The 27,559-nt window shown below is 38.0% G+C and overlaps 1 protein-coding gene and 1 pseudogene across 1 annotated transcript in view; one reads left to right on the top strand and one right to left on the bottom strand.

Moving 5' to 3' along the window:
• Positions 1-18,038, bottom strand: part of FAM98B (family with sequence similarity 98 member B) — a 35,079-nt gene extending 17,041 nt beyond the window's left edge. Inside the window, exons 1-3 of the mRNA XM_003816702.7 lie at positions 15,887-18,038; positions 5,890-6,035; positions 4,659-4,793 (exon numbers count right to left, since the gene is read on the bottom strand). Of these exons, the coding sequence (XP_003816750.5) occupies positions 4,659-4,793; positions 5,890-6,035; positions 15,887-15,957 (352 nt within the window). The 5' untranslated portion in view covers positions 15,958-18,038. The remainder of the gene's footprint in view (positions 1-4,658; positions 4,794-5,889; positions 6,036-15,886) is intronic.
• Positions 9,875-11,355, top strand: LOC106635519 (carboxy-terminal domain RNA polymerase II polypeptide A small phosphatase 2-like; annotated as a pseudogene).
• Positions 18,039-27,559: the final 9,521 nt, after the last annotated feature.

Genomic DNA, 27,559 nt, shown 5'->3' with positions numbered 1-27,559 from the left:
AAGTGATTCCCTAGTCCATAGCAAGTGTTACATTTTTTTAAATGAAATGAGAAAAAACAACTAAAGCTATATAAAATAGACACCCTATTAAATGCATTTACACTGTAAATGCCACTTTAAATGGTTGATTCTTTTCACACCGGAGGCGCCCTAGCAGCTCCTACTGGAGTTAAGCAGGCAAAGATACAGGCCCCCAGAAAACAGCAGTGTAACTTTCATCTACTTTACCTAGAGAGGTTTAACCTAAGACTTAGTTTGAAACAGATGAATGGGTACAAAAAAAAAAGGGCACTACAAGCAAAAAACTAAAATGAATTTATTTAATACTACCAGGAAAAAGAGAAATGGTTATTTTATTCTCTTCGATTTCACACTAGCTGGTTTCAGTTCAATTTTAATTAACATATTAAATGATCTAGATTGCTATTTCAATAAGTACATGTCTACCAAGGACCTGTTCTGAGCCAGGAACGGTGTGAACAATGGGGATGCCAAGTCAAGGAAGATATGATGCCTACCCTCAAAGAGTATAAAATCCAGTAGTTGAGACCCACCACCAAATCAACAATTTAAGAACAGATAAGAATGTGTAAGACTCTGATAAATTATTCTCTGTCTTCTATGTACAGAGCACACAGGTCAGGGGAGAACATATAGCTCTAACTGATATATAAGCACATAGAGCAATTTGAGTCAGGATAAATCACCCCAAACTGTTTACAAGTCCCTTTACTTTCACCGTTTCATCTAATCCTTTCAATAGCCATATTTAAGAAAATTACTCAAAAATCTTAAATGATTACAGTCTTGTTTTAAACAGACTCTTCACTACGGTAGGTAAGACTTTGTTTTTGGCTGGGCGTGGTGGCTCATATCTATAATCCCAGCACTTTGGGAAGCTGAAGCAGGCAGATTACCCGAGGTCAGAAGCTTAAGACCAGCTTGGCCAACATGGTGAAACCCCGACTCTACTAAAAGTACAAAAATTAGCCAGGCGTGGCAGCACGCGCCTGTAGTCCCAGCTACTAGGGAGGCTGAGGCAGGAGAATTGCTTGAACCCAGAGGCGAAGGTTGCACTGAATCGAGATCGTGCCATTGCACTCCAGCCTGGGTGACAGATCAAGATTCCATCTCAAAAAATACATAAATAAATACTTTGTTTTTATTTGTTTAGTTAAAATTAGACACAAACGCCGCAATTTAATATAGCAGTTTTAACTTCAGCTGAGCAAAAATACATCTGAAAAACAATTTAAAAGTACAGGTGCCAGGGTCCCATCCTCTGAGATTCTGAACAGTAGATCTAGAAGTAGGAGTTGGGCATCTGTGTGTGGTTTGTTTTAGACCCAGTGTGATTGCCAAGGTCAGGCAAGATTGAGGGTCACTGGTTTAAAGACTTTTCCATGCAGTCTACACATGACAGTTTAAAGAGTCAAGTACCAAAATATTAAGATCAATTATTAAACTTTAAGACCAATATTAAACTTTCCTTATGAGGACTATACTAAGGTCCTTCTGACTTAAAAACTTCATTAAGACCAGCTATGGTGGCTCAGGCCTGTAATCCCAGTATTTTGGGAGGCTAAGGTAGGAGGACAGCTTGGGCCCAGGAGTTTAAGACCTACCTGGGCAACACAGACCCATCTTTACAACATATTTTTTAAAAATTAGCTAGGCATGGTGGTGTACGCCTGTAGTCCCAGTTATGCAGGCTGAGATGAGAGGATCGCTTGAGCTCCAGAGTTTGAGGGGCTACAATCGCACCATCACACTCCAGCCTGGGCGACACAGTGAGACCCCATCTCATAATAAAAACTTGATTAAACTTGATTAAAACAGATTGCCAGTTTTTCAAAAATTTATATTTTAGACAGAACCTTGGCTGAAGTCTACCTTTGCTCTATGGAAACATGCTTTCTCCATGTAATAGTACAAACAAGGGTTTAGCATTTACGATGCTAATCCATGCAGATAGTAAGCAGTAGAGGGAAAATTAAGCCTTCTTCCTTTTGCAGATCCTTAGATTCCCCCTTCCCAGAGGCAATCACCATTAATTTCTTGGGTATCCTTTTAGGCATGTGTGTGTGTATGTATTCAAGATACCTAGTAGCCATCTGTGTGCGTTTGTTCCTTTTATACAAACAAGAACATGCTATACATGTCCTGTATATTTATTTTGTATTTACCAACATATCTTAGAGATCATTCCACATCAGCACATTTGATTTATCTGCATTCTTCCTATTACCTATCTAGTGACATCACTGCATTAATGTACCACTTCTATTTATCTATATTTATGGACACTCAGGTTTCTGGTCTTTTTATTACTACAATGTCATAATGAACATGGTTTTCATTTATCTTTGTACACTTGGGGAAATAGATATATATTCATAGACAAACAATTGCCAAGTCAAAAGAATTGCCAAGTCCAAAAGCCAAGTGAATTTTAATGTGACATTGAAAATGTGTCCTCCTAAGAGGCTGTACAAGTTATTCTCCCACCACAGTCTAATGTCTGTAGTATACGAAAACGCTTACTCCCCCAAACTTCTATTATGATTTTTTGAGTGAAAGATGGTATCCTGTCATAAGTGATATTGTGCATCTTGTCATGCTTAGAAGCAGTTAAAAAAAAATTTTCTGTAGAATGCGTGTTCATGTCTTATGTATTTTACACATTTTCCCAGTGGATTTTTATCTTTTTCCTGTTGATTTATAAAAGCTCTTTACATAGTACAGGATTTGGCCCTTTTAATTTTATACATGTTGCAAACACTTTCAAAAAGAACATGAAGAAGCTTATTATATCAATATGATTAAAACAGTCAAACTGAAGAAAGACTAGATGCTGGTAAGACTGTGAATTGGTATAACCTTTCTGGAGCAAAATATGGCAATATACATCTAGACCGGAGACTATTTTAAATGTTCATAATCTTTGTCTAAGTAAGCAAAAATATAAACAAGGAAATCATTTTAAAATAGAAAAAAATCCAAATACCTCCAAATTTGAAATCTATTACACATAATGTTATGTCAATAGCAGAGCCAATTTAGTTTTTCAAAAAACAAGTGATAGGGAAATAAAGAGAAAAACGACACATCAAATGAAGAGGAGGAGGAGAAGGATCTGAAACAGGATCTTAATCTTATTTAAGAGTGAGTGCGAGTGTGAGAGTGTGTGTGTACGTACACAGAAAACAGAGACACAATATTCTCTCTAGGGAGTGAGATTATAAATGCTTTTCTTCTTTATGTTTTATGTATTTTCTAAGATTTCTATGATAAGCATGTAATTTTTGCACATATAAAATTTACCATTTTAATCATTTTTAAGTATACAGTTCTATGACGTCACCATCCATCTTCAGAACTTTTTCGTCTTCCTCACTGAAACTCTGTACCCATTAAACACTAACTCCTCATCACCGCCCTCCTGAGCATGTTATTTTTATAATCAGAAAAAAACTATATATTTCTGTTAAATTTCTTTTTTATTCCTACTTGTAACAGAAACCTGTATCACTACAATTGCTAAGCTTCTTAGCAGCTAAGGAGAAAGGGAACCATGATGGATTACATAATTCTCATTGACTGATATTAAGGATATGCAAGTTCCTCTAGTCGGTGTTTCCTAGGTTCCTTTCTGTCCCAATATACCTAAGAGTTACTGTGATCTCCCAGTAACAGTGGTTCATTAAATCAGTGACTCGAACCAAATGGGAGGAAGATGGAGAATGGTGTATTGGGATGGAGAGAGAGGGCATATAATTTTTATCCCCACTCAACACACACAAGGTAATTTCAATGCCAATACTTTTGTCACCACTAAACACACACACACACACACACACACACACACACACACACACATTTCACCTCTAATGAAACAAACTTTATTAAAACACTAGCGCCTAGGAGGAATATGTCACATGTAATCTTTTTATAAATGGCATAATCTGAAATAGAAATCTTCAATAATAGAAGGTATTAGAAAAATTCTTTCAAATAGTCATTGTTTGTAGAACTTTAAAAACATTATAAAATTAACCTAAAGTAAAAAAATGATGAAAGGAACCCAACACAAACATGGACCTACTATTTATGGTAATTGTTTTAATACAGTATGACCTATATTCCAAATCCCTCCCTGATGAAACTGGCCACATTTAAAGTGTCCTAAAGGCACAAATTTTATATTTAAAAAAAAAAAAAAACAAGCAACCCTCATATATCCCGAGTATCCAGAGCAGTTCTTGGTGTTAGAGCAAGTGATCAACAAATTATCATCCAGTGCCTAGTTTCAGAGAGTTTTAAGATTAAATAGGACTTTGGAGATCATCAATGTTAGCCATATAGTCACGAACAATAACAGATAGAATGAGATAAAGAAAAAATTACTAAAGTACTATATAAATCACAAACACAGGACATTCTATATTGGCCAAATAAATCACAAGTGTTAGAAGGTATACTGGTAAAATTTATACTATATTATATAAACATTTCTGAGATAGCTTTGTATTTTAAGTAAAATAGTAAAACCTTTTTAATATACAAAATGTCTAATGCTTCATTAATTAATAAATCTTGACTTGAAAATAATAAAAACCATGTCAAACACATGCATTTAAATGTTCACGATAACTTACATAGAAGTTTCAAACAGTCCTCCTTCTTTTTTAAACGATCTTTAATATCTCCTGATATGAGTACAGAATATGGACATGCCATTTCTTTTAAAAAGCCACTTATCTCAAGCTGGAAGCTCTCTAGATCATCTCTTCCTTTAAAAAAGAAAAATCATAAAACATTTACTGAGCATTTACCATATAATCCAATACTATAAAATCTACTCGTTTATTTCCATTTTACATTCAATTCTAAATTTTCACATTAAATCCTTAAATGTGTGATCACGAAGCTTATGTTAACAACTGAAATAGTAAAAGCATTATTATGGCTATAATTATTAATTCACTTCAGAGCAAATGATCCATTTCTATTGTATTTCTATATATTCAGAAAATAAATGCAACCATCTAATTAACCCTCAGTGCTTATCTTTATTTCATAATGTAATTATGTAGGCAGTCGTGTTATATGTTTAGAATTCAAATTATTTTACTTTGCATCAAGTGAACTGTTAGATCTGGCTGGGTGCGGTAGCCCACACCTGCAGTTTCAACTACTTAGGAGGGTGGGGTGAGAGGGTTGCTTGAGCCCAGGAGTTCAAGTCCAGTCTGTGCAACATAACAAGACCCCATCTCTTAAGAGAAAAAGGATACTTTTCAAAGAAAAAGCTACTTTTGTGAATGCACAATTTTTAATTTTTCTTTTTATTATACTATTAATATCTGAAATTCTACCAAAGACCCACAGGACTCCAGTTACTAAGATGGTAATGAACTAAAGAAGCTTTATGAGCTAGTACAGAAGTTTTTAATAGAAGTATTCCTATGTGAATCCATATCCTGAGCTACAAGCTTCAGAACACAAATTAGGAATTATATATATATAATATTTTAAGCCTTAATTCAACATGAGCACCATTCAAAAATTAAACTTTTAAATAATCAAATTCAGACCCTACTTTTTCTAAAAAACAATACTAAGGTTTAGACAGCAGATATCAGAGCCGTCAGGAAGAGAAAAAAATAGCAGATAAATAGTAATTGCTTACAGTTTTATAGCAAATTTAAATATCAATTCTGGATTAATATAAAATTTAATCCAAAAATGTTTACTACCACATACTGAAATTCTTTGGAATATGTGATTTTTCTTTGTACAGTGGGCACATTATTGATAAAACTATAAACCGTAAGTTATCAGCTTAGTTTACTATTAAACAGAAAAGTAAATAAAACATAATGGCAATACCAGCAGACGTGATACTTTCTTCCAAGTTGCATAATGATTTTATTTGAGAGCCTAACCAAATACAGAGCTCTGAAAATTCAGGTGAAGATAATCCACCCTCTGCCGCCTTTGTAAGGGCTTGCTCTTCTAACAATGGTCCTTTATACCTAGAAAGGAAGAAATACAAGTTAAAAACTAAATAAGCCAATCAAACAAAAAAACCTCCAACACTCTGTGTCAAGGTCTGCTGCTTGTTTTTGTAAATAAAATGTTATTGGAACACAGCCATTAAATGTATTAATCTACAAATTGGCTATGGCTGTTTCCACACTACAGTGGAAGAGCTAAGTATTTGTAACCGAAAATGATGACTACATGGCCTTCTAAAGAAATGGTTTGCTGCTTCCTGCTCTATATAATTAACATTTGGCTTTTTTCCTATGTTTTAACATTTTACAGTAAAATTATCTACCAATTTTAAGATAAATACCACCGGTATCACAAAGTCAAATACAGCATAAAGTCTAATAGCCTTATATTAATTACAATAAAAATATGGTGAAAAAAGCACAGACACAAATTACAAATTTAAAAAAGCTAAAGTTGAAAAGAATCTATTAGATCATTTTAATCTAAACTATTTAATTTAATTTTATTTATTTTACTTTATTTTATTTTATTTTATTTTATTTTATTTTATTTTATTTTATTTTATTTTATTTTATTTTATTTTATTTTTGAGTCAGGGTCTCACTCTGTCACCCTGGCAGGAGTATAGTGACACAATCTTGGCTCACTGCAACCTCCGCCTCCTGGGTTCAAGGGATTCTCATGCCTCAGCCACCAGAGTAGCTAGGATTACAGGTGCCCGCCACCACACCCAGCTAATGTTTGTATTTTTAGTAGAAAGGGGGTTTAGCCATGTTGGCCAGGCTGGTCTCCTGAGCTCAAGCAATCCACCCACCTCGGCCTCCCAAAGTACTGGGATTACAGGTGTGAGCCACTGTGCCTGGCCTCATTTATTTATAATTTTATACTTCTAAACATTTCTGCAAATTGTATTTCCCAAGAATCTTAAATTTTCAAAACACTTTATATACTATCTTAACTGAATTAGATGATCAGTTTTCTACTTTTATGGTTCTTTTTGCAAGTGAACTTTTGTTAACATTATAAAGTCACAGATAATATATTTGATGTGTTTTAATCCATCACAGTTATTCTTTTGATACTCAAATTCTTCTGTCTCTGGTTTATAGTAGCCCATTCAGGTAGGCCAGTCGAGCCCTTTGTCTTGTCCTCCGTACTCTCTGAATACTTTCCTTGCTTTCTACAACAACATCTTCCTGCCTTAGACTTGGAATCAGGCATTTCTCCAAGGAGCCCCGATTCTTTTAATGGTATTTAGAGTACATAATCTGCTACCAAAGGTTGGTCACTGTTTCTATGCCTTTTTCAGAGAAACTATATCAGTTTCATATTGCTATTTCCAACTGGAATTTAGAATTGTAGGGGTTTTACTTATTTTGTTTTACATTTTTATTTATCTTCTCTTACAATGACAATTCTTGTTTTAATAACATTTACAAATTCCTAATATATATTAAAATAGGTATAAATTACATATGGCTTCAGAATAGGAAATCCAGCATTACTACTAACAATAAAATTACAGTTTAATTTTTTTATATTTACGATGTATTCCTGTAAGGATATACAGAAAAACAATTCCCATGTGATTAAACCACCTACTCAATATATCAATAGACATTTGTTTTGTTCAGCTTTAATTTGTAGGGATTTGTTTCTTTTTATTTCATTTTTGTCTTATAATTATGTAAAACATTAATGCAGTTTCAAAGTCTAACTTAAAAAACAAAATGCATCAGAAAAATCTAGTTTGCAATTTTAATCTTGTATCCTCTACTCTGTTCTCTCCCTCCCCTACAGGTGACCATATTTATTAGTTTGGGGTTGTCCTTCCATCATGTTTTTCAATATAAATACATGCATTTTTGTCTCCTTTTTCAGATAAAAGGTAGCCTACTATGTGCTGTTCTAGTCCTTGCTTTAAACACATACATGCTCACACACACATACATTTACATAGAGTAGAGATCAGTATTTAGACATAGTATTCAACCATTTTTACAGTTATATACTACCTCACTGTCTGGATGCACCATATTTTATTTAATCGGCATCTACTAAAGGACACTTGGATTGTTTCCAGTGTTTTGTTAATATAGTTTGGCAAATTTTTGTCAGTTTTTATCTAGGATAGATTCCTAGAGGTGAGACTGTTGGGTCAAAGGGTAAATAGATACATAACTTTGCTAGATACTATTAAATTCTCCTGTAGAGGGGTTGTACCATCAAGGTATCCGAGTACCCATTCCCTCATAATTCATCAAAGTTGTCAAACTTTTGGATTTTTGACCATCTGGTAACTCAGTATAGTTTTATCTACATTTCTCTTACGAGCAAGACATAGGGCATCTTTGCATATGTTTAAAGGCCACTTGCAATTCTTTTTCTTTGAATTCTCTGGTTATATCAGATGAAGGGTAAGTACAGGTATTTTCAAATCCTCATTTTGTAGGTAAAGAAACTAAGACTTCATGACATTAGGAAACCTGCCTTTATGTAGCAGGCCAGGCACAGTGCTAGGCATATATATATATATATATATATATATATATATATATATATTTCATTTAATCTTTACAGTAATGCTTTAAGTTAGCATTATCCTAATTCTGTAGAATCAGAAAATGGCACTAGGATTTAAATCCACGTTTAACCCAAATGCTCCATCATTAACATAGGTCTTGTTAGACCTCTGTCTACAACTATAAGGAAACTAAGGAAATAATCTGGTCCAGTTGATACAGCCAAGTAAAGGCAGAGCTGAGACTAGAATATTATTTCTGCACCCCCCAGCTCAAGGCCGGTTCTTCTATGACTCAGCCTTCCTCTATGTCTTACAATGCCTCTCAATGAGATTTCATAGTAAACATCTTATATCCTCTTATTTGCTTTCATTTCTGCAATAAAGCAATACTCATAAACTCTTGAAGAAATTTAATTCATATTGATGTAAGTTTTTTTTAACTGAAATGTCAATAATAAAAACCAATAAGAACTGATCAAATCACAAAAAATTCTGAATTTGGAAAAAAAAAATCCAATCTTTAATGCCTTAGCTCATCAGATGAAGTAAAAATAAAAAGAGGAACAAATAAATGCATTTAACATACCTGAACATCTATTAACAATCAAAATCACAATAGTGGCTAACATTTAGAAAGTGCTAACTGTATGTTGGGTCAGTGCTAAACAATTTATATAAATTGTCTCATTTAGTTGCCACAATACCCTATAAGGTAGATACTATTATTAGCTTCATTTTACAGATGAGGAAGCTCAGGAAGATAAAGGTAAATAATTCATCCGGGATGGCCATAATCATAGCTAACAACTGTCCCGGAACTGAGCCACACAACCTACCTCCATAGCCCCACACTCTTAGCCCGTATTGTTCTGTCACCATCCAGAAATGTATCTAATTGTCTTAGGCAATAGAAGTGTCTAAGTATATTCTGCTAGATAACCGAATAAGAATATGAAAGCACTTTTCTGGCTAGAACAGTGCTTCTTAAACTTTTATGTGCATATGAATCTCCTGAGGGTCTTGTTAAAATAAAGACTCTAATTCAGTAGAGCTGGAATGATGTCTGGGATTCTGCATTTCTACTCCCCAGGTGATGATGACGCTGCTAGTCCACAGACCTCTCTTAAGCAGCATAGTACTTATTTTTTTACTTTCATTTAAAAAAAAAAACTCTCAATATTTATCATCACTCCTTCTCCTCTTGCAGTACATGAGAAATTACAGCAGGCATTTAAGAGTCTATTTATGCTACATTTAGCAACTGTTTAGTGTTTACCACATTTATTTCATACTTGCTTTGATTTCCAATGCCATTCTGCGTTTACAGAGAATAACCACGCTCCTAGTTTGTTCTATATATTCTTAGTTAATCATCAAAGTGCTACTGTTATTCCAAACACTGGGAACATCTCCCCTAGGGTTAGGCCCTCCCCCAAAGCCTCATACCCTGGAAGCATAGTTGCTGGTCTGACACTACTTCAAGCTGGGTGATCCAAATCTTCATCCATTAGGGCTGCTGGCAACTCTCCTCAACAATACAACCAGGGCCTAATTTACTTTCTATTTTCATCAGCCAAGAGATAAAACAGAAGACCCTTTCTTTTCCCATCATTTACCCAACCTATTGTCTTTGCCCCTCATCCAACTCTCTACCTCTCTCTGCTTCCTAAAAATGTCCACTATCTTTCATCCACAACACAGTGGATATTTTGCTATACTGTCCATTTCTTCTCAGAAAGATTATTCCTCTCTTGTTTTCACTCTGGATTCTCTATTTTGGACCCAAACTGAGAAGCCCAGAGCTGCTGCTAGGAGACTGGAGCCAGGGTACCCAAGGGAGCCCATCTCCGGGCACCCACCCTTGGTACAGGCCACCTCGCTTCGCAGCCCAGGGAGGAAAGGAGAGGGGGTATGTAAACAGCTGTGGGAGTCGGGAGTCTCAGGAGTTGCAGCAAGCCCAAACCCAGGCCCCCCAGCCCAGCCCAGACCATGGGCTCACTGGTTCTTCCACCCAACCAGCCCGCACCTGTGGAATTAGATGGAGCACAGTTCCATCATCACCCAGGCACAGGGGAAGACGCCCTGGTGCTCACCAAGCAAGGCCTGGTCTCCAAGCCCTCCTTAAGAAGCCTCGTGGATATAACATCTTCAAGGCCCTTGTCTGCTATTTTCGCACCCAGCATGGCCAGTCAAGCTCTTCCACTGAGCTCATCCATATAAGGAGGAAGCCAACACCACTGCTAAGTCGGATCTGCTCCAGTGTCTCCAATACCAGTTTTATCGGATCCCAGGGACGTGTCTGCTCCAAGGTGACAGAGGAAGATCAAAGGAGGATCTGTGTGGTCACTGACCTGGATGAAGCCCTTGTGCATCTTTAAGCCCAGCAACAATGCTAGCTTCACAGTGCCTACAGAGATTGAGGAGACCACTCAAGCAGGTGTATGTGCTCAAAAGGGCTCACGTGGAAAGAGACGAATGAGAGAACTCTTTGAATGTGTTCCCTTCACTGCCAACCTGGCCAAGTATGCCAACCCTGTGACGGATCTGCTGGCCGGTGTGGGGTGTTCCGGGCTCACCTATTCCATGAGTCCTGTGGTTCCACCAGGGCTGCTAAGTCAGGAACCTCAGCCGCCTGGGGAGGAACCTGAGGAAAACCCTCATCCTGGACAACTTGTCTGCTTCTTACATCTTCCACCCAGAGAATGCAGTGCCTATGCAGTCCTGGTTTGATGACATGGCAGATACTGAGTTGCTGAACCTGATCCCGGTCTTTGAGAAGCAGAGCAGAGGACGTCTATACCAGCCTTGGGTAGCGGCAGGCCTCTTAGCCTTCCCTGCTTCCAAGCAGTGGTCATCCCAGTAAGGGTCTTTCCTATGCTGTGCCTTTAGGATCACCTGACGGACAGAGTGAAAGCTGGAGGGCCTCACCACATGGGCCTGGAAATAGTGAGAAGTGATTGTAAAGAGCTTTAGGACAGCTTAGATGCCAAGTAGGCAAATGCCAGACCAACAATCCCCAGAGCTACCTGCTCCCGAGTTGTTGGGTTCCCGAGATGTGTGTGTGAGTGTGTGTTCTGCCATGAACTGTGGCCCCAGCATATAGCGTTTCAGTGGGGGAGAAGCTGAAAGACTCTTGGTCTTTCAAGTCGTCTCCTCTCCTGTCACCCTAAAAGCCACTGAACTCTACAGGGATGAAGACTATTGAAGACTCCATTGCCAAACCATGGCCTTTCCTCAGTGTTATAAAGCCTATGCCAAGGAAAAAGGAAGGGTATGCCTTTGGGTGCTCCAGGTACACACCTTTCCAAAATCTTTCTCCAGCCAGCTGCTGCAGACAAAAATAAGACATTTCTGGGAAGATAAGGACTTGTTTCCAGGCCAGTACCCCAGTGGCCATCAGGTCTTGTGGCCCAAAAGCTACGCTTGCCTCTAGCTAAGTGCCTGGCATGGGCCCTTTCTGTGTCTCCCCAAGGTTGGGTACTGAGCTCCCTTCTTCACCATCTAGCCATAGTCTCGAACCTATGGGGAAGGAGGTTTTCTCCCCACCCTGGAAGAGAACAGATTACTGATTTCTGTCCTTTTGACTCTGAAAATTCTCTTTCTAAAAAAAAAAAAAAAAGTAAGATTGTTATTCCTACCATCTCTAGCTTTAATTATTTTTATTTTCACAAATGCCTTAAGGTCAGATAGTAGGGGTTTTGGCCTCCTTTCTTACCAAAATAGCATCATTATCACTGCTCTCCCTTTATCTTATAAATATCTCCTGTTTCCTTGAGGCACAGGCCACTCAGATTTGCCACCCATTCACTTGTGGTTTTCATCTATTACCTCTTGGACACTCCCCAACATCCCCTTTGCTCAGTTTTCCTCTCCACCTCTATTCTTGCCATTACACTGAGTTTCTCTAATGTCTGTATGTATACCCTATCTCACACCCTGAGCTCTCAATTCCAACCTGCACATGTCACTCAGCCCCCCTTGCACCTTTGCCATTACTTGCAACCACTGCACCTCCAAAATCACTTATCCAAACATGTGGCTCCCTGACCACAACCTCTTATTTATCCTTCCACTTGCTTCTTCGACCACTCACCTAAAACTATTCTTTGATATCATCATTACCTCCATTCATTGATCCCTCTGCATTCTCCATATTTACCAACTCTCTCCTATCTTCACATTCTTCTGTATCCAATTTAGATTCTAAGGTGTATCATTTCATTTTGGTGCTCAATAAATACCAACTGAAGAAATTAATCTGTTGGGGCGTGGTGGCTCACACCTGTAATCCCAACACTTTGAGAAGCCAAGGCAGGAGATCATTTGAGGCCAGAAGTTCAAGACTAGCCCGGGTATCATAACAAGACCCTGTATCTAAAAAAATTTTTAAAATAAAGAGAAATGAATCCTTGAATTTTAATATCCAATCAATCACTAAGTTCAGTAATGTAGTTCTTCCCATATCCACTGCCACTAAGCAACCATCATTTCTTTCACAGACTATTAACTAAATTCTCCAATCCATTTTCCACCTTGCTGACAAATGTAACTTTCAAACTAGACATCTAACCACTCCCTTTTTATTTAAAATTATTCAATCACATCCCATTGCTGTTATGATCAAGAATAAAATCCACAACACAGACTAAAAGGGGCTGCATGCCCTGATTTTCACCTAACTCTTGAATCCAATTTCCCACCACTCTGCCCCTCACACTCTGCCTTCCAACCACATTAGCCTCCTTCCAGTTCTTCTAATACAGCAAGCTCCTTCGCATTTCAAAGTCTTCACATTTTCTTCTCACTGTAAGGATATCTTTGTCCCCCTTTTTCATCCATCCAACCTTAACTACTTAATTTCTATTCACCCTTCTTATTTCAACTCAAATGTCACTTCCTCAGGAATCTATCACTAACCCCTAAGACTTCTTAGCTCCTCCTGTTACATCACCCTGTTCTTTTCCTTTGACACATTTATTATAGTTTATAATTATTTTTGTGATCATGTCTGTTTCTCCACTAGATTATAAACTCCACAAGGGTAGGAACCAAGTCTATTGCTCACCACTGACTCCTCAGAACGAGGTCCAATATATAGTGTGTTCAATAAATAAATATTTAAAGGAAACTTCTCTCCATAGTAGTGTTTCTCAACTGAGTCTGTGAATCTTTTTAAAAATATGCAGGTCTGTACTGTACCTCTGAAGATTATGATTCGGTCAGTCTATGGTATATACTAGACTGGAACAGTTTTTCACAAGTTCCACACGACTCTGATGTACTTCCAGTGTTGAGATCTACTATTCCACAAAATCAGAGACTATCAGAACTGAAAGAGACTTCTAAAATCACTGCTCCAGCCCTCTCTTTTCACAGATGAGAAAACTGACTGACTCCTAGCCTATCCTGTTTTCACCTGTATCACTAAATTGTCCTTTCACATAGATTTTTCCCTTCAAATGTCTCCCATTAATTTATTTTACATGACAAACTGAAGTACCTTTCCTGATATCCTCAATACCTTACAACAGAAAATGCATTATTCACTATCTACATGGATATTTGAAAACACAGTGTTCCATTACAACACATATTGTAAATAACTACTTTTTTCACATCGTATTATCATAGGAAAATTCAAACTTCAAAATGTTGCCCTCATAGTTATTCCAGGAAAAACTAATTTTGGAGTGTGTAAACTGTTTTACTTTCCATGTTGAATAATCTGACTAATTTTCCTTGATAAAAATCAAGATTATAGCAATGAATTTTCTAAAACACTTATAATATGAACAATAAGTTCAAGAAATGAAGAAAGAAGAAAAGCACTGCCTTTTCCTTTTTCATAAACCATTTATGAGATCCCAATATTCTTACCTGAAGTACTTGGGAGCTCAAACTGTTTGGAGCCTAAATAATTCTACTAAGTATTTTCAGTTCTTGTTTTGGTTCTTTCTTAACCAAGTTAAGTGAGAACTTCCAAGGGACTTCACAGAAGTAAAAATGCCCCCTAAATAATCAATGGCACTGTTCTTTCGTTTGACAAATATGTATTCACGATCTACTAAGTGCAAGACTCCATAACCCTGGGTCACTGCAAAGTAGGTATTATCAGGGTTCAACTAAAGAAACAATTGATAGAGGGGCAAATGCAGTTTTAGAGAAGATAATGTGGGGTGTGGGATTGGTTCAAGCTTCATAATAACACTGCAAAGGCACAGCTTCCCCTATCAAGAAACAGCAGCACGTAGCAGGGCAAACAAATGTGCAGATGGCTCCAAGCTCTTTATTTAATGTGCACTGTATGACTCAACTATCTGGTCCTATGCTTACTGCTGTGGACTCTCTTCTCTAAGCTTTTCTTCATTCATTTACTCATTCATTCAACCACTATTTACTGTAAAAGACTCCGTTCTAGTGTGTTACTGGGAAAACATCGGTGAATAAAATAGACAAAGCATCAGTTTTCCAGGAGCTGACTTGGGGAGGAGGAGGAATAAAACGAGGGAGAAGCAGAGTTCAAGAGACAAATGAATGGGCAGGACATGATAATTTGGGATGGGGACAAGAGCTGTGTGGAAAAAAACAGGATGAGGTTGAGGGGGAGATTACGAACCACCACACTTGAGTATTAACATTACTCCCACCTCCACCCTGAGTTCTCACAGCACTTACCATTCTGCACTGTAAATACCAGCCAGCAGCAGACTTGCAGCCTGCGCGACTATGTAAGCCAAGAGTAATCTGAAAAACTATCCTTTTCCCTTGCCTAGGGGAAATTTACAAACGTAAATATGTGTAAATTAATATACAAGCTAATATACACGTTGACGAACGGACGAAATGGTTGAAAGAACGAACTCGCAATGAACTACAACACTTTCTCCGGTCAAAGTAAAAGCCATTCGCTCCAGAGCCCCAAGTAAGCCACAAGTTGTACATTGTAGGAGACAACAGTCCTCAACAGCAGCTCAGGTTCCAGCACCTCCCTCCGGGCGCCACAACTACGTCAACACAAATATCACCCGCGGGCGCGAGCTCGCCCAGAAAACCGGGGCTACAAGGGCCGCTCCGCGCCACCCGGCGGATTCCTGCAACAGAGTTTCGAGGCAAGAAGTTTGGAAGAGGGGGCCACGAACCCCAGCTCTCCGGCCCTGCTCCACCCCCCAGATAGATTTCTCTCCCGCCTCCCGCTTAACTCCGTCGGCGCCGGAGGGATCGAGGCAGGGAAGGAGGCCTACACATGGCCGCCCAGGCCCACAGAGGCCCAAGGGAAGTAGGCTAAGCAGCCAGGCCAAGGAGAGGTTGCGTTTTCAGGGAAAAGGCGTCTCCAAAAGCACTCACCCCAGCGCCTCCAGTGTGTCCAGCACGTCTCCCTCCATCGTCGGTTCGGGACCCGGCTCCGGCCCTCTCATGGTCCTTTGGCCCAGAGCTGTTCGGCGCTCTAAGTAGCCCGCCGGAAACTAGCGTCACCGCGCCAAGGTTCCGGTCCGGGTCTGGCCGGTAACTGCCTCAGAGCACAGCTGAAGAAGGGCGCAAAGGTTCCCAGCCCCGAGGCAATAAACACTTCATAGTGCCTAAAACCGCTGCGTGTAACGATAATAATTTTTTAAAAGAATAGTAGAAATAATAAATAATAGTAATAAAGAGGTCTCTGTGTTGGGACTTTTCTGTGTGTTCAAATAAATTTTAGCAAATATCGTGGTATCGGGTTGATCTCAACCTATCCGATTCCAGACCTTCTTTTTAATAACAGAAATCTGAAATGAAATTATAATTATCTTCAGCTAAAATTAGTAACTAATATCACATGCCTACACATATAATTTTTAAATCAATATACACGACGATGCTTCAACTTGAAGGAAAAAATGAAGTAATTTATAACAAGGTAATATTTTTCTCCTTATGAAATGCGGAAGACCAATGAAGTGATCAGATGCTTGCATCTATCTATGTAGAATCCCCTCAAATGCATATTCAGATGATGTGCTTCATTGCTGACAAAGCATCAGTTGTATAAGCAACAAACATACCGCCAGCAAAGTAAGGTAGTTGATGTGGTTTTCCAAAATTGTGGCGAATTCTCTGTAAAGTTCCAAACAAACAAAACATAATATACCCTCTGTGTACTATCCATGAAGAATTCAATCTCTTATCTAAAGGATTTTAAAAATGTATTTTAGGGTTCATATGTAAAAGGTACTAAGAGTATAAGGTTAGATCATTATTAGCAGGCATGTCACCTACATGAATACTCCAGCAGAACTGTTGGAAATCCTGCATGAAGTATAACTATTGATCCCTTGTATGGACCTGTCCCTTCCATTGCAGACTACATAGCATTCGTAGCCCCAGTCCAATAAAGACCAGTAATGCTCTCACCTTCCTAATTATGGTTACAAACAAAAAGCATACCCATAAATGTGTAAAACACTCAAAGGTAAGCTGTAGTAGTCCACTCTCATGTTGCTATAAAGATATACCTGAGACTGGGTAATTTATAAAGAAAAGGGGTTTAATTGGCTCATGGTTCCACAGGCTGTACACGAAGCATGATGCTGGCATCTGCTCCACTCCTGGGGAGGCCTCAGGAAATGGACAGTTGTGGCGGAAGGGGGAGTGCAGCTATCACGTGGCCGGAGTAAGAGGAAGAGAGAGGGTGCAGGGAGGTGCCACACACTTTTTTTTTTTTCTCAGTCTCGCACTGTCGCCCAGGCTAGAGTGCAGTGGCATGATCTCAGCTCACTGCCAACTCCGCCTCCCGGGTTCACGCGATTCTCCTGCCTCAGCCTCCCGAGTAGCTGGGATTACAGGCGCCCACCACCACGCCCGGCTAATTTTTGTATTTTTAGTAGAGACGGGGTTTCACCAGGTTGGTCAGGCTGGTCTCGAACTCCTGACCTCGTGATCTGCCACACACTTTTAAAAAACCAGATCTCATGATAACTCACTCACTATACAGTGCCAAGGCAGGAATGGTGTCAAACCATTCAAGAGAACTCTGCCCTCATGATCCAATCACCTCCCACCAGGTCCCTCCTCCAACATTGGGGATTATAATTTAACATGAGATTTGGGCACAGACACAGATCCTAACCATATCATAAACTCAACCATACATTTGTATAATGACTATTATTACTGTATATTTTAGTGTTGTACAAGGCTTAAGCGTAAAATTACTTGCAGTTTAATGTATCTGAATTCATCTCCAAATAAGGGAGAGGAGAATGTATATTAGTGGTTACTGCCTCTTGTCAGAGTTGGGGTGTCATAGAAGGTACTAGTCTTAGTAATCTTGGCAAAAAGTCTCTGTAAAAATCAAATAGAAATGAGGTAACTGTTCTTTATTATTGTTGATCTTAAGTGTTCTGCTGCTGGTTTTCCTAAAAAATCTAAATAAATGAATAACAAAAGTTATGCACAGAAAAAGAACTAAAAACAAACAAAAAAGCATGACTGGCCTAGCATGGTGGCTCGCATCTGTAATCCCAGCACTTTGGGAGGCTGAGGTGGGAGGATCACTTGAGTCCAGGAGTTTGAGACCAGCCTGGGCAGCAAAGTGAGACCATATCTCTACAACAAATTTAAAAATTAGTCAGGTATGGTGGTATGCACTTGTAGTCCTAGCTATTGAGGAAGCTAGGGCAGGAGGATCAGGATTGCTTGAGCCCAGGAGGCCGAGGCTGCCGTGAGCTGTAATCAAGCCACTGCACTCCAGCCTGGGCAACAGAGTGAGACCCTGTCTCAAAAGAAAAAAAAAAGCATGACAGATATTTGAAAAAACTGAAAAGGTCTAACATAGTAAATGGAATAATTGGACTCCAACAAGACCCTTGAGAAAATGAGACAGAAGCAAGAAGAGACTCTGCTAAAAATTTCCTGACAAAACACTGATCCAAGAGCACTGTTAATGTCAACAAGGACGTATACAAAGAAATTCACAATTTAGGAAAATTTTAGTAAAAATGCTGAAAACAAAAGATAGAAGGAAAAGCTTAAAAGCAGCTGGAGAAAAAAATCAAACTTTAACAATAATATCAGCTGACTTCTCAAAAGAAACAATGGAAGCAAGAAAATCATGAAACAACATCTTTCATATGCTTTAAATAATGACAAGTCCAGAATTTTACACAGTGGAAATATCCTTAAGAAATGAAGGCAAAATAAAGATGTTTTCAGATAAACAAAACTCATGTAAATTGTTTCCAGCAGACCCATGTCAAAAGAAATATTAAAGAGGGTTCTTCGGGTTAAAAAAATGATGCCAGATGAAATCCCAATGGTGCAAAAAATAATGAAGAGTATCACTGGAAATGGTAAATATGTAAGTGAAACTAGATAAATATTGACTATTCAAAACAGTAATAGTAATGACTTCTGAAATGTAAAATATAGAGAGAATTCAGGGGGTGAGGTGCTGACAAAGAGTTTAAAAACAATAATGTTCTTCCATTATCCAGGCAGTGGTAAAATAATGAATTTATGGTAGCAAATCAAGATTGCATATTGCCATCATTTAGGTAATCACTAACAGAATTATGAAATAGTATATAACTAACAACTAAGAAAAGGGAGAAATGGAATAATGAAAAATACTTGTTAAATCTAAAAGAAGGCAAAAATGGAAGATAAAATATCAAACCAAAACATAGCTGGGTAGCAATATTAATATTAGAAAAAATAGCTATTAACACAGAAGCATTATAATATTACAGAGAGATAAATAGGGACATTTCATAATGATAAAAGGGTCACGACGCAGAAAACCGTAAGAATTCTAAATGTTTATTTGTTTAATAACCAGCCTCAGAGTATATAAATTTAAAAGCCAACAACTTAAAGGAGAAATAGACAAAGTCACAATCACATTAACTAATATAACAAGCAGTCAAAAAAAATCAGTAGGCATAAAATATTCCAAGTCAGTAAGACTTGGAAAACATAATTTATAAATTTGACCTAATTGATATAGATAAATCTCTACCCCTCCCAAAACTTCAGAATATGCATTTTTCAAGTGCACATGTAATTTATAAAACTTAACCCTATAGTGGATCCTAAAGTAAGTCTCACCAAATTCAAAATTGAAATCATAAAGAGCATGTTCTCTGACTAAAGTGGATTTAAAATAGGAATTAATTCCCGAGTATGAGATTGTAACAAAAAAATAAGGAATTAAGAATTTTAAAAGAAAACTAAAAAATCCCTTAACTGATTGATTGGAATTTAAGCAATACACTTCTAAATAACCAGGCTTCAAACTAGAAATTATAATGGATATTAGAGAGTTTTGAACTAAGTGATAATAAAAACACAACATATCAACACATGCAGTATTCAACATATGTGGATTCATTCTTAGAGGAAAATATATAGCATTAGGTGTGAATATTAGAAATGAAAAAAGATTAAAAATTACTTAAGTATCAATCTTAAGAGGCTGAAAAACAAATGAAATCCAAAGAAGCAGAGAAATAAAAACAATAAAGAGTAGACACCAACGAAATAGGAAGAAAATGCAATAGAGAAAATTAAGCCAAAATCTGAGTCTGCAAAGACTAATAAAATTGACAGATCTTTAGCAAGGCTGATCAAGGTGGGGGAAAAGAACAAACAACCAATATAAGAAATGAAAAATATCAGTACTATTTATCAGACATTAAATAGTTAAAAGAGAATGTTATGAACAACTTTATGCCAATAAATTTAAAAATTTAAAGGAAGTTGATAAATTCCTTGCAAAATGCAATCTAACAAATATCAGAAAAAATTAAAATATGAATCGTTCAGTATCTATTAAAGAAACTTAATCACTAATTAGAATTCATCCACAAAGAAAACTCCAAGCCTAGATTGCTTTCCTGATGAATTCCTCCACGTAAGTAGCACCATTCTTACACAAACTTTCCAAGAGACCAGGAAAACATGGAGCATTTTCAATGTTTTCTGTGAAGACAACCTAATCTTAAAGCAAACACCAATAAGGACATTACTAAAAAGGGAATCTGTAGACTAATTTCCCTCATGAATATAGAGCTGCACTTTCAAAGTCACGTAAGTAATGACCAAGTTGCCATTGCAGTTCAGGCCTTTTCAACATACAGTGCTGGCAATGGGATATCCAGATCTTCACTTCAACCTCATGCTATACACAAAAATTAACTCCTGATAGTGGTAGATGTAAATTAAAAGAGAAAACAATAAAGTTTTTAGGAGATAACATAAACTATCTTCATGAACTTGAGATAAGCAAAGATCTCTAAATATACTGGTTAGGGCTTTTGTGTCCTATTTCAGAAATCTTTGTGGCCGGGCATGGTGGCTCACGCCTATAATCCCAGGACTTTGGGAGGCCGAGGAGGGCAGATCATGAGGTCAGGAGATCGAGACCATCCTGGCCAACATGGTGAAACCCGGTCTCTACTAAAAATACAAAAATTAGCCATGTGTGGTGGCGCACACCTGTAGTCCCAGCTACTCAGGAGGCTGAGGCAGGAGAATTGCTTGAACCGAACCCTGAGGAGGAGGTTGCAGAGAGCTGAGGTTGTGCCACTGCACTCCAGCCTGGCGAGAGAGCGAGACTCCCTTTCAAAAGAAAAAAAGAAAAAAAAGAAAAGAAATCTTTGCATATTTTACAGAACATGATGATATTCTATATTATGTTGGCGACTTGGTCTTTATTAAATTAAGATCATGAAAAAGATTCCATTAAAAAAGCCAGAATGCAAGCTACACAAATGAGAGAAAATATTTGTGATACCTGTATTTGACAAGGGACTCCTATTCAGATTATGTAAAGAAATCCTTCAAATCAATTAGACAAAGACAATTCACAACTAACTCAAAGTTGGGAGAAGAAAAGTGGAAAAAAGAGTTGAATAAACATTTCACAGAAGAGAATATTCAAACCACCAAAACCTATACAAGACAGTGCTCAATCTCATTGGCATTAGAGAAATGCAAATCCAAATAATCAACACATATTACTACATACACAGAAAGAAAGGCTAAAATCCTCCCTCAAAAAAACAAACAAACAAAACCTTGACAATATCAAAGATTGGCAAGAATGTTAACACTGGAACTCTTATACACTGTTTTTTAATTAATTAATTTAGTTTTTTTATTTCAATTTTTTTGGAATATCAGTGGTTTTTGGTTACATGGATAAGTTCTTTAGTGGTAAATTCTCAGATTTTAGTGCGCACGTCACCCAAGCAGTGTATACTGTACCCAATATGTAGTCTTTTATGCCTCACCACCCTCCCAAACATAGTTTCCCCCACCACCACCAAAGTCCCACCACCGTGAGTCCCCAAAGTCCATTATATCACTCTTAGGCCTTTGTGTCCTCATAGCTTAGCTCCCACTTAAAAGTGAGAACATACAATATTTGATTTTCCATTCCTGAGTTACTTCATTTAGAATAATGGCCTCCGGCTCCATCAAAGTTGCTACAAAAGACATTATTTCTTTCCTTTTTATGGCTGATTAGTATTTCATGGTGTATATATACGATATTTTCTTTATCCACTCATTGGTTGATGGGCACTTAAGTTGGTTCTATATCTTTAAAATTGCAAATTGCACTGCTATAAACTTGCATGTGAATGTGTCTTTTTGATATAATGACTTCTTTTCCTTTGGGTAGATACCCAGTAGTGAGATTGTTGGATCAAATGGTAGTTCCACATTTTAGTCCTTTAAGGAATCTCCATACTGTTTTCCACAATGGCTGTACTAATTTATGTTCCCATCAACAGTGTAAAAGTGTTCCCTTTTCACCACATCTACTCCAACGTCTATTGGTTTTTGACTTTTAAATTATGGCCACTCTTGCAGGAATAAAATAGTATCTCATTGTGGTTTTAACTTGCATTCTCTGATAATTAGTGATGTTGAGCATTTTTTCAAATGTTTGTTGGCTGTTTGTATATCTTCTTTTGAGAAATGTCTATTCATGTCCTTTGCCCATTTTTTGATGGGATTATTTGTTTTTTTTTCTTGTTTGAGTTCTTTGTAGATCCTGGATACCAGTCCTTTGTCAGATGTATAGTTTGCAAATATTTTCTCCTACTCTGTGGGTTGTCTGTTTACTCTGCTGATTATTTTTTTGCTGGGCAGAAGCTTTTTAGTTTAATTAGGTACTATTTATTTATTTATGTTGCATTTGCTTTTGGGGTCTTACTCATGAATTCTGTGAATATTCTAAAACTTCTGGCCTTTAGTGTCACCTGTTTTCAGGAGATACTGACTCCTACGGCAATTCCCAGATTTCATTCGGAGGAATTTTACCCTCCAGACATTAGTAATAGCTCAGAGCATCATTAGGAAGACACTGATTTGTTTGATTAGAGGAATAATGGTCCTTGTACCCAGTACCAACTGCATAATGTATGGGACCCACTGCAAAATGAAAAAATATTAAGAATTTCAAGACAGCAACAGCACAGTATTAAACCAAGCATGGAGTTATGCTAAGAGCAGGGTTCTGCGCAACTGCATAGGTTGCATGTCTTTGAAGTTGGCTCTTCTTGTATCCACCTGCTATGGTTTGAATGTTTGTCATCTCCAAAGCTCATGTTGAAATTTAATTGCCATTGTAATAGTATTAAGAGGATGGCCCTTTGAGAGTTGATTAGGCTGTGAGGGCTTTGCCCTCATGGGTGGGCTTAATACCTTTAAAAGTGGGCTTTGAAAAGTAAGCTCTGTCTTTCTTTGCTCTTCCACTCTTCTGCCACATGGGGAGCAGTGTTTTTCCCCTCTGGAGGATGCAGCACTCAAGGCAGAGGCTTGGGCCCTCAGCAGACACTAAACCCACTGGCACCTTGATTTTGGACTTCCCAGCCTCCAGAACTATAAGAAATAAATTTCTGTTCTCTACAAATTATCCAGTTTTAACTATTCTGTTATAGCAGCACAAAATGTACTAAGATACCACAAAAAGGCCAAGAGTTTATGTATTTTTTTGTAATTTTTATTCATTTATTTAGTAGAGACAAGGTTTTGCTATGTTAGCAAGGCTGGTCTTGAACTCCTGGCCACAAGTGATCCACCCACCTCCACCTCCCAAAGTGCTGAGATTACAGGCATGAGCCAACATACCTGACTGGCCAAGAGTTTATGAATTCCAGTACAGAATGAGTGGAAGCTCTAAGGGAAAAAGTATACTGTTATGCATTAACCTGAAGAAACTGTCTCAGTGATTTCAATGCAGAAAAATGGTCTGTCTGTGTTCAAACTTATCTCCTTAACCAAGGAATCTACATCTACCTTACTAGTTATTGAGAATGGATGGGTTCTCCCAGACTATCATATATGTGTAGGAAGTCCAAGGAGGGTTCCTACTAGACATCATACGACCTGGAGAAAACAATCTGTGGCCATACATTCTTACTGATATCAGTTCTTTGGGCCCCTAAACAGCAGAAACAAGACTCTTGGAAGGTAGAAGTACAAGACTGAACCCTTAACCAATATATAGGTACTATGCAAATGATTTGAAGTGGGCCCTACACAAAGAGATAGCACTTCTTGTGCTACCATTAAGAATTCTAATAAACTCTTGAGGGATGCTTATAAAAATGCAATATATAAAATTCATTTGAATATATGCGATCCTTGAAATAGAGTTAAGTCTATGTGGAAAAAACCTTGGAATTTGAAATAAGATTCTGAAATGTGCAAAATAGAACTCAGGATTTTAGGTGGATCTCCCACTTGAACCAACCAGATGTCTGGAGGTGGGAAGTTCTGCTTGTGAAATGACACTGCCTGTAAGGTGATTATTTCCCAGTGGAAGTTGAGCCAGACCTTTAACTTGGCAGCTGGAGCTTGGTATACCAAATGTCCTTGTGAGTGAATATAGCAGGTACCTCATTACACCTAGGACTAAGTATTCTGCTTAAAATGTTGGTATCCTCATCGTGAAAATAAAGTACTGTTTCCTTATCCATGCCGAGAGGAGGCATTACTGATAATCCAGGAGGCAAGAGGGTGGTTCTCTCAGTGGATGCACTATCATGTATGGTAGTCAGGATAAACTAAGTGCTGTAACAAACCTTCAAATCTCATGGGGTTAGGATAATGTAAGTTTTTACCTCACCTATGCCATAGCACAGTCAAGTGTTTGGTGGGAGAGTATGGCATATTGTATTTTTAAAGATGATCACGACAATGTTATCAATACCTTATGTTCTTTTGCAATGTGACTTTACTACTCCCCCATCAAGATATACAGTTTATATTCCCATTGAATAAAGGAAGGGCCTGTCACTACTTTGATCAATAAAATATGCAGGAAATGATGTTATGCCACTCCAGGCATAGTCTTAACTGCTTCCAGTTCTTGACTCTTGGAATGCACAAGTATGGGGCTCTTCCTCTTGGAACCCAACCACCAGACTAAAAGAATTTCATGCCACATGGAGAAGCCAAGTGTAAGCCCTCCAGTTGACATCCCAGTTGGGTTTCCGGCACATAGCCAGCATTATCTGCTATCCATGTGAGTGGACCTTCTTGATCACTCACCCAGTTGAGCCATCAGATGACTGCAGCCATCTGTACTATCCAACAAGTGCCCTCAATTGCAAGAGAGATCTCAAGCAAGAGCCACTAGCTGAGCCCAGTCAACTCAGAGAGTCATAAGATCTAATAAAAGACTGTTGTATGAGCCACTAACTTTTGGTGTGGTTTATTGTGCAGCATTAGATAATCGGAACAATGGCCCTTCATGTGGTACTTTAGGAACCTAACATCTTTTTTGTGACTCAGCTACTTTGGACACATGGCAACCAAAGTTAGCATAGAAAACGGATATGAAGAATGTGGAGGATTATACAAAGAGTTGTATAGTATGGTCTAGAAGAAAGCATATTAATTCTGTCCACCTTGCACAAATTAAAACTAAGTCATACTACCCTAACCTAACTGCAGAGATGCTGGGAAATAGTCTAGGCTGTGTGCCTAGAAGGAAAAACAAACGGTTGATGAAGACATTGCATTTTCTCTACCAAAATACCCCCTTAAAAGATTTTTCTCCCCAGTAAGAAGCCATACGTAACTTTGACATATACAAAGTTTAACTTAAAATGGGTCAGTAAACTAAATATAACGGTTAACAAAAAGAAAACTTCCAGAAGAAAACATAGGAGAAAATCTGTTAGTCTTGGGTTAGGCAAAGATTTCTGAAACAAGATACCAAATACAAAATCTGTAAGATAAAAAAATGATAAATTACACTTGATGAAAATTAAAAACTTTTGCTCTCCAAAAGACACCACTAAGTGAATGAAAGCAAGCCACAAGCCTGAGAAAATATTTGCAACTCATATCTGATAAAAGACTTGTATCAAGAATCCATAAATAAATCCTAAAACTCAAAAATAAGAAAACAAACAACCCAACTTTAAAAAATGAGCAAAATATTTGAACAGATACCTCACCAAAGAAGATATGTGGATGAAAGATAAGTACATACAACTATGTTCAATTTGTCATAAATGCAAACTTAAATCACAATGAAATATCACCATATACTTATAGGGGCTGAATTTTTTGTTTTGTTTTGTTTTGTATTTTGTTATTTTTTTGAGACAGGGTCTCACTCTGTTGTACAGGCTGGAGTGCAGTGGCGCCATCTGGCTCACTGCAACGTCTGCCTCCCAGGTTCAAGCGATTCTCCCACCTCAGCCTCCCAGGCAGCTGGGATTACAGGCACGCACCAGCATGCCCAGCTAATTTTTGCAATTTTAGTAGAGACGGGGTTTCACCATGTTGGCCAGGCTGGTTTCGAACTCCTAACCTCAAGTGATCTGCCTGCCTTGGCCTCCCAGAGTGCTTGGGATTACAGGTGTGAGCCACCACACCTGGTCAATGGCTGACATTTTAAAATCTGACCATACCAAGTGTGAGGAAGACATGGAGCAACCTACACTCTCACATACCACTGGTAGGAACGTAAAATCATGCAATACTTTGGAATACAGTATAATGGCTTCTTAAAATGTTGAACATATATCTACTATATAACTCTACATTCCAATACCATGTACCCAAGAGAAAGGCAAGCATACATCCAGACAAAATACTTGTATGTTAATGTTTATAGCATTATGTTTACCCAAACTATAAATAAACCAAATGACCATCAACATGTGTATGAAATGAGTAAACATATTCTGGTATTTCCATATAGTAGAATACTACTCAGCAATAAAAGAAATAAATCAATGATATACATAACAATATGGTTAAATCCCAAAATAATTGTAATGAGTGAAAAATGCAAGTCAAAAAAGTGCACAGAATGTACAATTCTATTTATATAAAATTCTGGGGGGTCTGATTCAAGATGTCTGACTAGAAGCAGCTAGTTCATGCCTGTCTCACAGGAAAGAAATGAAGTAGCAAATAAATACTGACTCTTCAACTGCATTGTATTAATCCATTCTCACACTGCTATAAGGATACTACCTGAGACTGGGTAATTTATAAAGGAAAGAGATTTAATTGACTCACAGTTCTGCATGGCTGGAGAAGCCTCAGGAAACTTACAATTATGGTGGAAGGTGAAGGAGAAGCAAGTACTTTTTCACAAAGTGGCAGGAGAGAGTGCACAGGGGGAAACTACCACTTTTAAACCATCAGATCTCGTGAGAACACTCTCACTGTCATGAAAACAGCATGGGGGAAACTGCCCCCATGTTCCAGTCACCTCCCACCAAGTCCCTCCCTTAACATGTAGGAATTACAATTCAAGATGAGATTTGGGTGGGGACACAGGGCCCAACTATATCATGCATCATCATCTAAGAAATCACTCTGGGATTCACTAAGGAAGGGACCAGACCCATGGAGGGCAGAAAGGACTGAAGCCAGGCAACTGCCCACACAGGACTGGCAGGAACCTGGAGGAAGTTCCCTAGCCTGGGGAAAGGATAAGCAAGTGAGGGTCTCCAGGAGATCCACACTTCTGCCATGGGCCCTTACAATCCTGGGCACAAGAGACTC

This window comes from Pan paniscus, chromosome 16 (assembly GCF_029289425.2).
Source record: "Pan paniscus chromosome 16, NHGRI_mPanPan1-v2.0_pri, whole genome shotgun sequence".
NCBI classification, from domain to species: domain Eukaryota; kingdom Metazoa; phylum Chordata; class Mammalia; order Primates; family Hominidae; genus Pan; species Pan paniscus.
The sequence above is the reverse complement of the archived record's forward strand: the minus strand, read 5'-3'. Positions and strand labels throughout refer to the sequence as shown.